Source organism: Capricornis sumatraensis, chromosome 7 (genome assembly GCF_032405125.1).
Source record: "Capricornis sumatraensis isolate serow.1 chromosome 7, serow.2, whole genome shotgun sequence".
Lineage (NCBI taxonomy): Eukaryota > Metazoa > Chordata > Mammalia > Artiodactyla > Bovidae > Capricornis > Capricornis sumatraensis.
This window is the reverse complement of record NC_091075.1, coordinates 101,803,301-101,817,577: the sequence shown is the minus strand read 5'-3', so window position 1 is coordinate 101,817,577 and position 14,277 is coordinate 101,803,301. Positions and strand designations below refer to the sequence as shown.

At 41.2% G+C, this 14,277-nt stretch overlaps 1 protein-coding gene across 1 annotated transcript in view; it reads right to left on the bottom strand.

Moving 5' to 3' along the window:
• CDS1 (CDP-diacylglycerol synthase 1) overlaps positions 1-14,277 on the bottom strand; it is a 73,370-nt gene that overhangs the window by 46,173 nt on the left and 12,920 nt on the right. Inside the window, exon 2 of the mRNA XM_068975328.1 lies at positions 12,062-12,189. Coding sequence (XP_068831429.1) covers positions 12,062-12,189 — 128 coding nt within the window. The remainder of the gene's footprint in view (positions 1-12,061; positions 12,190-14,277) is intronic.

Sequence of the window (14,277 nt, the reverse complement as noted above, 5' to 3'; positions counted from 1 at the left end):
CCAGGTTCCCCCATCTCTGGGATTCTCCAGGCAAGAACACTGGAGTGGTTTGCCATTTCCTTCTCCAATGCATCAAATTGAAAAGTGAAAGTGAAGTCGCTCAGTCGTGTCTGACTCTAAGCGACCCCATGGACTGTAGCCTATCAGGCTCCTCTCATGGGATTTTCCAGGCAAGAGTACTGGAGTGGGGTGCCATTGCCTTCTCTGCCAAACAGAGCTCAGATATGCAAAATGTGTGTACCATTGTTACTAAAATCCAGAGGAAAGTCTAGTTCCAAACTCAAAATCCTTGACTTCCTTTACCATGCCACCATGATCACCTTAGAGGAAGCCTTAATTTTGAGTCCAAGTCATCACCTCACAGATTGTTTTAGATCAAGGAACTGAGAACCAATATAGGAGAGTTTCATTCAAGTCTCCTGTCTCCAGGACCTCTGTGAGCTAGAAATGCAATTTCTAAGAAGTATTTAATTAAGCAGCGTTCTTTGCCTAGAAAATCCCATGGACGGAGGAGCCTAGAGGGCTACAGTCCATGGGGTCGCAAAGCACTGTACGTGACTGAAGCATCTGCACAACAAGCAGTGTCCTTAACAGCAATTATCTAAAGCGACGACACGCTTACTGCTCAAATCAGCTATGTGATGCACAATGTCTTACTGTTACTACAACTCTTTAGGCGTTTTTATTTCAAAAGTAAGAAAACAACAATTTTTTTTTTCCTTGTGGTACAAGCATCATGAGTTGTCAAAAACCGAGGCTGACAAGGGAGTTCATCTAAGCCAACAATCAGAGCACAGAGGCACTCTTCGAGAACAAACAAGAACTTGATGGGGCGTCTAGTAAAGAGTAGGGTTTTGGAGAAACCCCATCTATGTACCAGCCTTAGGAGGAAGTGGACAGGAAGTGTGCAGGCTCCCAGGGAGAAGGAAGATGGTATGACAGAGTACAAGAGCACAGCAGGACTATGCCTGGGTATCTTCATGGTCTCTGAACGTTCACTAGTAACGTCTGGGCCACACCATTCTCTGCTGTGAAGAGCTGTTCCGTGGCCTGCAGGATGGTGCTACCAGCGCCCTCTCTCACTGTTGACGCCTAAAACGTCTCTGTGCATGTATGCTCAGTTGTGTCCGACTCTTTGTGACCCCATGGACGGTAGCCCTCTAGACTCCTCTGTCCTCCTCCTGGGGATCTTCCTGACCCAGAGTTCAAACCCTCGTCTCCTGCAGCTCCTGTATAGGTAGGTGGATTCTTTATCACTGAGCCATCTGGGAAGCCAGACACTGCCAAAGGTTCACAGGCTGTGGGGGATGGTACAAAACCCAAGGCATCGCCCCTGGAAAGAACTACTAAGTTAGATTCATTGCTGAAGAAGCTCTTCACTAAAGGAGAAAGCCAGCCACTTCGCTGGCTAATGAATATTCCTTTCCGCAGATCCACGCAAAGGTCAAGAATCAGACTGGGACACCTGCCAAGGGACTGAAGACTTTTCAAGCTCCTTCCAGTATCAATGGCTAGTGCTCTCTTTGGCATTATATATTAGAGTCTTAAAAGTGAACATAAATCTTGCCCAAGGAATTTCACTTTAAAGATTTTATGTGGACTTTGAACAAGATGGCAGAGGAGTAGGTGGACGTGGAGTACATCTCTCTCCATGGATACATCAGGAATACACCTTCAGACACAGAAGTGTTTTCAGAACCCCAGCTGAGAGCAGACAGGAGTAACTGACCACCGGGAAAGAAATTATAGGACCACGCAAAACTCGGTACGACGAAGGAAGTGGGGGGCAAAAAGGAGAGTTAATAGGACTGGACCTGCGCTCAGCAAGTGGGGGAACTGAAGCAGGGGTCTGATCCCCACAACCAGAGGAGAAACAACTGAGGCTGAGAGTGAAGCAGCTGATCTGTGGCAGCCCAAATGGAATGAGAATCACACAGACAATCCTTGTCGCAGCCATAGGTACCCCAGACAAGGACGTGTGTTTCCCAGAAGGCACAGCACCTGGGAGCTGAAGCGTAGGGATCGTGGAGCAATCCCAGGGAGAGGTCTGCTGTTGACTGTGGGGAGTTGGCCCAAGGGGACGTGAGGGAGGAGACTGCGGCGGGAAATGCCTGCGGAGGAAAATCAGGCAGCCATGAAGGCAAGCGGATACTCCCGAGTCATGCGTAGGGGTGGGGCCATCACCGTAGCCTCTTTCTCCACAAGCCTGCACTGGCAGCTGAACGACAGAGAGGCTGGCCCATCAAATACCCGATGCCCAAACAACAGAGAAGGCCCCAACCAGGGGAGCCCTTTTAGTGCCTTATGCACAGAACACCAGAGTAGGACCCCAGTCAGCAGGGACCCTTTATGTGCCTGACACACTGAGCAACAGAGGACCCCAGGCAGAGGAGCCCTCTAAGTGCCTGAATGGGCAGAGCAATGGAGAAGCATTAGCCAAAGAGGCCTTCCGATCGCCAGCCACCAGGGGCTAGAAAAAGACTCTGAGAGTCCCTTGGACTGCAAGGAGATCCAACTAGTCCATCCCACAGAAAATCAATCCTGAATATTCACTGGAAGGACTAATGCTAAAGCTGAAACTCCAATACTCTGGCCACCTGATGTGAAGAGCTAACTCATTGGAAAGGACTCTGATAATGGGAAAGATTGAAGGCCAAAGGAGAAGGGGAGAACAGAGGATAAGACGGTTGGATGGCATCACTGACTCAATGGACATGAGTTTGAGTAAACTCCGGGAGTTGGCAATGGACAGGGAGGCCTGGCATGCTGCCGTCCAAGGGGTCGCAAAGAGTTGGACACGACTGAGACTGAACTGAGGGCCATAGCTCCTGCGGCTGAGGCAGTCCGTGTCCCTGCACACTTGGCACCACCAGGGTTCCCACGACCAAAACAGCTGCACCACCTTCCTGCTCAGCTATGCCCTCACTGGGGGCATAGCTGCCACAGGCTAGAAAAAGCCCTGCTGCTGCTAAGTCACTTCAGTCATGTCCAACTCCCCTAATAGCACCACATCTCCTGTGACGATAGCCGCCGGTGCTCCTGCATAGCCGGTACTGCCAGGGTCCCCGTGATCCAAGCAACCATGCCACCTCCGTGCATGATCCCCACGGGGACAGAGCTGCCAGAGACCAGAAAGAGTCCTGCGTCTGTGCACACGGGGTCACTTCGGTTATAGCCAACTCCTTGTGACCCTGTGGACTGCGGCCTGCCAGACTTCTCTGTCCGGGGAGGTTCTCAGGCTGGAATACTGGAGTGGGTTGCCATATCCTTCTAGAGCACAATATTTCCTGCTGCCCTAACCTCCGGCTCCCCTGAGTACCCTGGTGTTGCCAGGGCCCCATGACCCAAGCAGCTGCGGCCACCCCCTACCTGGCCCTCACTAGGGCAGACCCAAGTCCTCCAGGGCAGCCTTAGGAGCAAACCCCTGTGGACAAGCCACATGCAGAGGTGGATATAACATCACAACTGAAACCCAGGGGCAGGGTGACTAAGAAGAGGACCCAAAGCCTTCCCACCAGCTGTACAAGCTGCAGACTAAATCCACATGATCAACTAGGCTGACTCTGGGGCTATGGAATACATGAAAGGACAATGAGAATTCTGACAAAAGAAAACGCACTAGTTCTGACACCTGTGGACATCAGAGGCAAGAACACACAGGAGTAGAACCGGATTAGAGTATGAGCTGCCGGAAGCAGGTCCAGAGACCAGCAGTATTGGAGGACATCCTAGGGAGGTGAGGTGAACTGGGACTCCCATCGAGGGAACAGACACTGATGGCAGAGACTCAAGAAAAACATCTGAACATTTATTATCTTTATATTTTGACTTGTTCTGTAGTTGCTTCTAGATTTTTTTTCTTTTCCTTTTTTTCCCTCTATTGTTGTAGCTATCAATTTAATTAGCACTATTCAATCTATTTAAGCTTTTGAGAATTTTTTAAAGCACATTTTTTATTTTTGTTACATACTTCGGCCTCTGTATTGGCCTTTTATAGTTCTGTGGAGTTTTCCTTTTTTTCTTTCTCTTTTTTAATTTTAATTTTTAAAATTTATTATTTTTTCTACATTTATTCCTTTCTCTTTTTTCCTACTATTCTTTTCCTGTTTCAGTTAATCTTTAATACATATAAATCTTTAGCTACCTCGATTAAACTTTGCATTTCTATTAGTTCTTTCTTCTCCTTTTCTCACCATATCTGTTAGCTTTGTTTACATTGCTTTAAAAATTCCCAGGTTAACATCTCGCTTTAGTTTTGTTTTCCAGTTTGTGCTTTAGTTACTTATGTTCTTAACTGGTGGATATCACTTTTGATTTCCTTTGTTCACTGGGTCAATCTATTGCACTTTTTTTTTTTTTTTGGACTGTTTTGGTTTTGCTTATGAGTGTATATGTATGTGTGTAAATTCCATTATTTTACTTATTATTTGCCTGATTTTGTAATTGCCATTTGTCTTGGGTATGCCTTCTGTTTCTCGTTTTTGTGTATTTGTTTTAATTCCATTTAATGCAATAACAAACCACCTGTGGTACCTCCATTTTCAGCCAGAGATCAGGTCCTGAGCCTATGGAGCCAGAGTGCTGACCCCAAGACCCCAGACTACCAGAGCTTGCTAATCCTAGAGAGTACCAAGCACCCAGAGCTACCCGGCAAGGACCTCATTCAAACTACCCTAATCCTAGAGAGGACCAAGCAGCCAGAGCTACCCAGCAAGGATCCCATTCAAACTACCCTAATCCTAGAGAGGACTAAGCAGCCAGAGCTACCCAGCAAGGACCTCATTCAAACTACCCTAATCCTAGAGAGGACCAAACAGCCAGAGCTACCCAGCAAGGATTTCATTCAAACTACCCTAATCCTAGAGAGCACCAAACAGCCAGAGACCCAGCAAGGATCTCATTCAAACTATCCTAATCCTAATCCTAGAGAGTACCAAGCACCCAGAGCTACCCAGCAAGGACCTCATTCAAACTACCCTAATCCTAGAGAGGACCAAACAGCCAGAGCTACCCAGCAAGGATCTCATTCAAACTACCCTAATCCTAGAGAGGACCAAGCAGCCAGAGCTACCCAGCAAGGATCTCATTCAAAATTGATGGAGAAATCAAAAGCTTTACAGACAAGCAAAAGTTAAGAGTATTCAGTACCAACAAATCAGCTTTACAACAGATGTTAATGGGACTTAGTCAGGAAATACAAGAGAAGAAAAAGATCTACGTAAAATAAACCCCAATCAAGAAGATGGCCATAGGAACATATATATCAATAATTACTTTAAATGTAAATGGATTAAATGTTCCAACCAAAAGACACAGACTGGCTGAATGGATACAAAAACCCACATACATGCTGTCTACAAGAAACCTACTTCAGACCTAAAGACACATATAGACTGAAAGTGAGATGCTGGAAAAAGATATTCCATGCAAATGGAAATCAAAGCAAGCTGGAGTAGCAATCCTCGTATCAGACAGAATCAACCTCAAAATAAAAGACTATTACAAGAGACATGGAAGGACACTACATGATGAAGGGATGGATCCAAGAGGAAGATGACTGACAGTAACACAGCAGCAGTAGGAGATTCTAACACCCCACTTACACCAATGGACAGATCATCAAAACAGAAAATCAGAAAGAAAATACAAGCCTTAAAACGACACACTAGATCAGGTGACTCTCACTGATATCTTCAGGGCATTCCACCCAAACACAGAAGAATGCACTTTCTTCTCAAGTGCATATGGAACATTCTCCAGGACAGACCACATCTTAGGTCACAAATCAAACCTCAGTAAATTTAAGAAAACTGAAATAGTATCAAGCCTCTTTTCTGACCACACTGCTATGAGACTAGATATCAATTATAAGGAAAAAAAAAACTGTAAAAATACAAACACATGGAAATTAAACAATATGTTTCTAAATAATGAACAGGTTACTGAAGAAATCAAAAGGGAAATAAAAAAATTCCTAGAAATAAATGACAATGAAAACATATCAACTCAAAACCTATCAGTTCAGTTCAGTCGCTCAGTCGTGTCCGACTCTTTGTGACCCCATGAATCGCAGCACGCCAGGCCTCCCTGTCCATCACCAACTCCTGGAGTTCACTCAGACTCGCATCCATCGAGTCAGTGATGCCATCCAGCCATCTCATCCTCTGTCATCCCCTTTTCCTCCTGCCCTCAATCCCTCCCAGAATCAGAGTCTTTTCCAATGCAGCAAAAACAGTTGTAAGAGAGAAGTCTACCGCAATACAATCCTACCTCAAGAATCAAGAAAAACATCAAATAGATAACCTAACTTCACACCTAAAACAACTGGAAAAAGAACAACAACAAAAAACCCCGAAGTTAGCAGAAGGAAAGAAATCATAAGATCAGAGCAGAAATAAATGAAACAAACAATAGTAGAGATGAATAAAACTAAAAGCTGGTTCTTTGAGAAGATAAACAAAATAGACAAATTTTTAGCCAGACTCATCAAGAAAAAAAACAAGAGAGAAGAATCAAACCTACAAAATTAGGAGTGAAAAAGAAGAGGTTACAGCAGGTAATGCAGAAATACAAAGGATTATAAGAGACTACTATGAGCGCCCATATGCCAACTAAATGGACAACCTGAAAGCAGTGGACAGATTCTTAGAAAACTTCAATCTTCCAAGACTGAACCAGGAAGAAACAGAAATTATGAACAATCCAGTTACAAGCACTGAAATCGAAACTGTGATAAAAAATCTCCCAAAAACCAAAGCCCAGGTGCTTCACAGGAGAATTCTGTCAAACATTTAGAGAAGAGCTAATGACTATCCTTCCAAAACTCTTTCAAAAAATTTCAGAGAAAGGAACACTTCCAAACTCATTCTACGAGTCCACCATCGCCCTAATACCAAAATCAGACAAAGACAAAACAAAAAAAAAGAAAATTACAGGCCAGTGTCACTGATGACTGGTATCACTGACTCGATGGACGTTTGAGCAAGCTCTGGGAGTTGGTGATGGACAGGGAAGCCTGGCATGCTGCAGTCCGTGGGGTCACAAAGAGCTGGACACAACTGTGTGACTGAACTAAACTGACTGATCACTGATGAATACAGATGCAAAAATCCTCAACAAAATTCTAGCAAACAGAATTCAACAACACATTAAAGCTTATACACCATGATCAAGTCAGGTTATTCCAGGGATTCAAGGAGTCTTTAACATACACAAATCAATCAATGTGATACATCATATTAACAAATTGAAAGATAAAGACCATATGATAATCTCAATAGATGCAGAAAAAGCCTTTGACAAAATTCAGCAAGACTCTTTAAAAAATGGGCATAGTAGGAACCTACTTCAACATAGTAAAGGTCACATATGATAAGCCCACAGCAAACATTTTCAATGGTGAAAAACTGAAAGCATTCCCTCTAAGATCAGGAATAAGAAAAGGGTTCCCACTCTCACCACTATCATTCAACATAATTTTGGAAGTCCTGCTGCTGCTAAGTCGCGTCAGTCGTGTCTGACTCTGTGCAACCCCACAGACGGCAGCCCACCAGGCTCCTCTGTCCCCGGGATTCTCCAGGCAAGAACACTGGAGTGGGTTGCCATTTCCTTCTCCAATGCGTGAAAGTGAAGTTGCTCAGTCATGTCCGACTCTTAGCAACCCCATAAGACTGTAGCCCACCAGGCTCCCCCATCCATGGGATTTTCCAGGCAAGAGTACTGGAGTGGGTTGCCATCACCTTCTCCTTGAAAATCCTAGGTACAGCAATCAGAGAAGAAACAGAAATAAAGGAAACCAGATCAGGAAAGAAGTAAAATTCTCACAGTTTGCAGATGACATGATACTCAACATAGAAAACCCTAAAGATATCATCAGAAAATTACTAGAGCTAATCAGTGAATTTAGCAAAGTCTCAGGACACAAAATCAATACACAGAAATCACTTGCATTCCTATATTTTAACAATGAATAATCAGACAGAAAAATTAAGGGCTCAATCCCATTCAGTTTTGCAACAAAAAGAATAAAATACCTAGGAACAAACCTACCTAAGGAGACAAAAGAACTATATGTATAAAATTATAAGACACTGATGAAAGAAATCAAAGATGGCATAAACAGATGGAGAAACATTCCTCATTCCTGGGTAGGAAGAAGCAATATTGTGAAAATGACTATACTACCAAATGCAAACTACAGATTCAATGTGATCCTTATCAAATTAAGAGTGGCATTTTTCACAGAAATAGAAAAAAATTTTCACAATTCATATAGAATCACAAAAGACCCCAAACAGCCAAAGCAGTCTTGAGAAATAAGAACAGATCTGGAGGAATTAACCTTCCTGACTTCAGACTATACTACAAAGCCACAGTCATCAAGACAGTATGGTACTGGCACAAAAACAGAAATATAGACCAATGGAACAAGATAGAGAGCCCAGAGATAAACCCATGCACCTATGGGTACCTGATTTTTACAAAGGAAGCAAGAATATACAATGGGGCAAAGACAGCCTCTTCAGTAAATGGTGCTGGGAAAACTGGACAGTTAGTTATATGTAAAAATGAAACTGGAACACCTTCTAATACCACACACAAAGATAAACAAAATGGATTAAAGACCTAAATGGAAGACCAGAAACTATAAAATTCTCAGAGGAAAACATAGGCAGAACACTCAATGACATAAATCAAAGCAAGATCCTGTTACCTACCTCACAGAGTAATGGAAATAAAAACAAAAGTAAACAAATGGGACCTAATTAAACTTAAAAGCTTCTGCACAGCAAAGGAAACTATAGACACACTGAAAAGACAACCCTCAGAAGGAGAAAATGATAGCAAATGCAACAAGTGACAAAGGATTAATCCCCAAAATATACAAGCAGCTCATATAACTCAAAACCAAAAAACAGACAACCCAATCAGAAAGTGGGAAAAAGACCTAAATAGACATTTCTCTAAAGAGGACATACAGATGCCTAACAGACACAGAAAAAGATGCTCAACATCGAGATCTAGCAAAATGCAAATCAAAACTTCAGGGAGATACCAACCAACTCACACCAGTCAGAATGGCCATCATAGAAAAGTCCACAAACAATAAATGCTGGAGAGGGTATGGAGAAAAGGGAGCCTTCTGTTGGTGGGAATATAAACTGATACAGTCACTATGGAAGATGGTATGGAGATTCCTTAAAAAACTAGGAAAAAAAACCCCACCATATGACCCAGCAATCCCACTACTAGTTATATATCCTGAAGAAACCAAAACTGAAAAAGACACATGTACCCCAATATTCACTGCAGCACTATTTACCATAACCAGAACACGGAAGCAACCTAGATGTCCATCAACAGATAAATGGATGAATCTGTGGTGCATATATACAATGGAATATTACTCAGCCATAAAAAGGAACACCTCTGAGTCAGTTCTAATGAGGCAGATGAATCGAGAGCCTATTATACACAGTGAGGTCAGTCAGAAAGAGAAAGGTAAATATTGTATATTAACAGAAATATATGGAATCTAGAAAGATGGTACCTATGAATTTATTTGCAGGGCAGCAATGGAGAAATAGACATAGAGAACAGACTAATGGACATGGGGTGGGGGGCAAGAAGGAGAGGGTATGTATGGAGAGAGCAACATGGAAACTTACATTACCATACATAAAATAAACAGCCAATGGGAATTTGTTGTATGACTCAGGGAACTCAAACAGGGGCTCTGTAACAACCTAAAGGGGTGGGATGGGGCAGAGGTTCAGGAGGGAGGCAACATGTGTATGCCTGTGGCTGATTTGTGTTGGTATTTGTCAGAAAACAACAAAATTCTGTAAAGCAATTATCCTTCAATTAAAAATAAATAAAATTTAAAATTTTTATCTGAAGAAAATAATTATAGATGCTAAATAACAGTTAGCTATAAAAACATACACTTAAAGCAGAGTTGGTTTTAATTGTGAAAATTTAGAAATTGGCTGTCTAGCAACATCTGTTTAGTTAAGTAAACTGAACTACAGCTGTACAAGGAATATATTATCATGCAGCCATTCAAGTATTTACATATATTTAAGGATGTTGTTCCTAATACCATGGAATAAAAATGGAAATACCAAGGCAGAAAGGAGTACAATGCTGCTTTTACGTTACACACACAGGCACACATATGCACACAGTGCAAAAAAAAGTTTCAAAGATAAACATCACAGTATTTTCATCAGTAATGTCTCAGCTGGAGGGTTACAGGGTTTTTTCCTGCAATCCAGGTACGTTTCTTATGAAATCAGTAGTTTTACTCTTTTGCATCTACAACTTCTAAATCTTTGCAAGGCAGACTATTTGGGGTTTTAAATAAAAAGAGGCTAAAAGGTGTAAAACATAGATTTTAAAACATTTAATTTTTACAGATAAGTTTCTTGAGAATATTCAAAGTAGTCATTTATTACCTGCTGTTTATTTTTTAAAAGTGAAATCTTTCATAAATAGAGTACAATGCTTTGCTTCAGAATGTGGCTCTAATCACTTAGCCAGGTCATTTGCTACATGACCCTGGATATGACACATACCTGTGCTTCAGTTTCTCCATTTATACAACAGGTGTAATACAACCATACCTGTGTTACAGGGATGATGTGATAATAAACTAGTCAACACAAGTAAAGTGCTTGGAAAAGCTCCTAGCAAATATACATGGTCAATAAATACCAGCTACTATTACCTGTTCTTGTTGCTTTATGCCAGGAAAAAAAACTAGTAAGGAAAATCTTGGTATGAACGACACACAGGAATCCAGCATTACTCTTATATAACATCAACATAGAAAAAAATCCAGATCCAAAATAGACCAGGTAAGATTTTAAAGCAAAGGTACATCTGTGAACTAGGTCATGAAAACAACTGGGAACAAGAAATATTAAAACAATAATCATGTTTTAAATAAGGGATAGCAAAATTCTTTTCTGTTGGCTAAAAAACATGAAAACTTTGTCTTGAACTGGTTTATTCTAATACGGCTATCTTCTAGGAAATTAAAAGTCAGAAAAGCTCATATTTTATTTACTGCTGCTGCTAAGTCGCTTCAGTCGTGTCCAACTCTGTGCTACCCCATAGACAGCAGCCCACCAGGCTCCCTGTCCCTGGGATTCTCCAGCCAAGAATACTGGAGTGGGTTGCCATTTCCTTCTCCACTAGATATGACTAAATCAGTATTTTTCAAACTTCAAGTTATGACCCATGGGTAGTAAAAATCAATTTAGTAATCCAGCATTTTTTGGTCCAAGAACCTAGAACAGTTATCAAAAATATGAGAAATCAGAGTGCATCACACACAGTTAAGGCAAGAATTGCTTCATAGCATTTTTCCAGCAGTTACAGGGCATGGTGGAAAAAAGACCTCTCATTGTGTGTCACAGTATTAAGAAATTGAAGAGTGTTCTGTACCAATATTTAAGATTTTATATGTTCATCTGGGTAACAGATTATACTTATTTTGCCCTTATAAATTTTATAATTCATATTACAATGGAGGGCAATATAAAATTAGGTTGTTATTAGACATTTAAAGGTATAACAGAAATACAAAATGGTAAAGTGTTGTGGAGTCTGGACAATGATTTTAAATTCCATTAGAAGGAAAAAAATTACCTATTTCCATCTGGCATTTGAAAACACAGGACTGAGGATACAGAATTTTCTTTATTTGATGTCCCAGTATCAGAAAAGGCAACCTGATGTGATAAATGGGTCACTGGCATCAGAAACCCAGTAGACAGGGGCAGAAATGCCAGGTCCACAACTTATTAGCTTTATAACATTCACCAGCTAACCTCTCAGACTTGGTTTTCTTTGAAACTTAAGAATTTAAAGATTAATGAAAGGATGTATATCAAGCCTCCAACACTGCACTCATGTATGGTGAAAAATGTAAGTCTTCTCTCATAGCTCTAAAACTCACAAAAAGTGAAATTTCTTATACCAGTGTAAGAAATGGTCCAGGATAACCTCACAGCTTATCTTGTTCATCCCTTAGATGACCTTCAACCAATCGTACCTTGAAGACAAACCAGACAGAGCTTTCTTGAGGATCTCGGGGGTTCTATCTAGGGATGGTGGAATTTCTGGAATATCAGAATCTGTTCTGGAATCCAAGTCTCCATATCTGTCATCAATATCTGTTTCCTAAAATTAAAGAAAAAAGAAAATCACTTTGCAAAATAAAAGGGAAAAAAGTGCATGCTTGCCAATGCATCTATTTATTGCTCAGAGCACCAACTCTCATTTCCATAACTTAAAAAAAAACTATTAACTTATCTTGAATATGCAAGCACTGTTGGACATCCTAGTTAGTAAAGCTCCTGCTAAAGTCTATCAACCTAAAGGATTAATTTAAACAAAAAATACAAAAAGAAAAGTCTGTATTATCTAAATCAGAAATTTACCACAGAATCAAATATTTATTGTTTCTCTGCTTAACAGAAAATATAGTGTTTGTGTTAATGTAGATTCTGATCAATAGTACATGAGTGACTGTCTGAGTGAAGTCGCTCAGTCGTATCTGACTCTCTGCAACCCCATGGACTGTAGCCTACCAGGCTCTTCTGTCCATGTACAATGGTACATAGTCTCTTTTTTATTTGATTGCAATCAAAGCATCTCCAGTAGGAGTAATATCTTACATTGGCATGGCATTTTAGATAGATACATAAATAGTGGAGCTGATTCTGACCTCTGTACCCCAACACTGAATTAAATCTCTGAGACTTCTGGGTGAAGTTAAAAAAGAATAGCTTTATTGCTTTGCCAGGAAAAGGAAGCCACAGCAGGCTAATGCCCTCAAAATCATGTGTCCCAACTTAGAGTAGTGAGAAGTTTTATAGTTATGGGGTGTGATCAACTTGTGGACATTCTTGAGACTGGCTGGTGCTAAGTAAGGTCAGCATCATCAACCTTCAGGTTCCAATGGTCTGGAGTCTGTGTGCTTGTGGGCAGCGTACCCTCATTAATCATTAACTTCTCCCACCTGATGGGGGTTTCAGTATCTGCACAACAGCTCCAAGATATTGCCATGGGTATCCCTTACTGGGGAACCAGGACCTCGCCCCAAGGCTGCACTATTGTTTCTCTTGACTGTTTCTCCCTTGTCTTGCATCCCCTCCCTCTCCTAATTAACAACTGCTTGAATCTGGCTGTTGGAACTCAGTGAAGATCAGGGAGGCTGAATGAAGGCTATTTCCTGTAATCAGACGAATGGGGGACACACAAAGGCTCTGTGCCCAGGAGTCCCACAGGGCCCTGCTAGGTATCAATAGATAGATATAAACATGTAGATATACAGATACATACACACACATACACACACATAAATAAATAAATACATATTCATATAAAAAGAGATCAAATCAGTCAATCTTGGGATTCCTTTAGAGGAAATCAACTCTGAACATTCATTGGAAGGACTGATCCTAAAGCTGAAGCTTCAATACTTTGGCCACCTGATGTGAAGAGCCAACTCATTGGAAAAGACCTTGATGCTGGTAAAGACTGAAGGTGGGAGGAAAAGGGGATGACAGAGGATGAAATGGTTGGATGGCATCACCAACTCAATGAACATGAGTTGGAGCAAACTCCAGGAGATGGTGAAGGACAGGGAAGCCTGGCATGCTGCAGGCCATGTGGCTGCAGAGTGGGATGTGACTTAGCAACTGAATGACAATATACATATAATTATTCAAAACACTCAAACTTCCATCATTTTATTAGGTCCTCAAGAGATAATCCTGGCCACAATGGTGGAGTACAAAATCCTGGAGCCCACCTCCTCTCATGGGCACACCAAGTTTACAACTATTATCAGAACAGCTACTGATGAGAAAGAGTGACAGAATCTACCAGAAAAGATCTTCTACAACTAAAGATACAAGGAAAAATCCACAAGGAGAAGGAAAGGAGGGGCAGTAGGGGTGGTACAGTCAAGATTCATACTATAGAAAAAGCAGTTTTAAGAGGAAAGGTTATAGTGAAGCAAGCCTACCTCAGTCTCCTAAAACAAGGAAATAAAAGCAAAAATAAATGAGATCTAAGGAGACTTAAAAGCTTTTGCACAGCAATGAAAACCATCAACAAAACAAAAAGACAACCTACTGAATGAGAGAAAATATTTGCAAATGTTATGACTAATAAGGGGTTAATATCCAAAATATACAGACAGCTCTTACAACTCAATATCAAAAAAACCAAACAACTCAATCAAAAAATGGGTAGAAGACC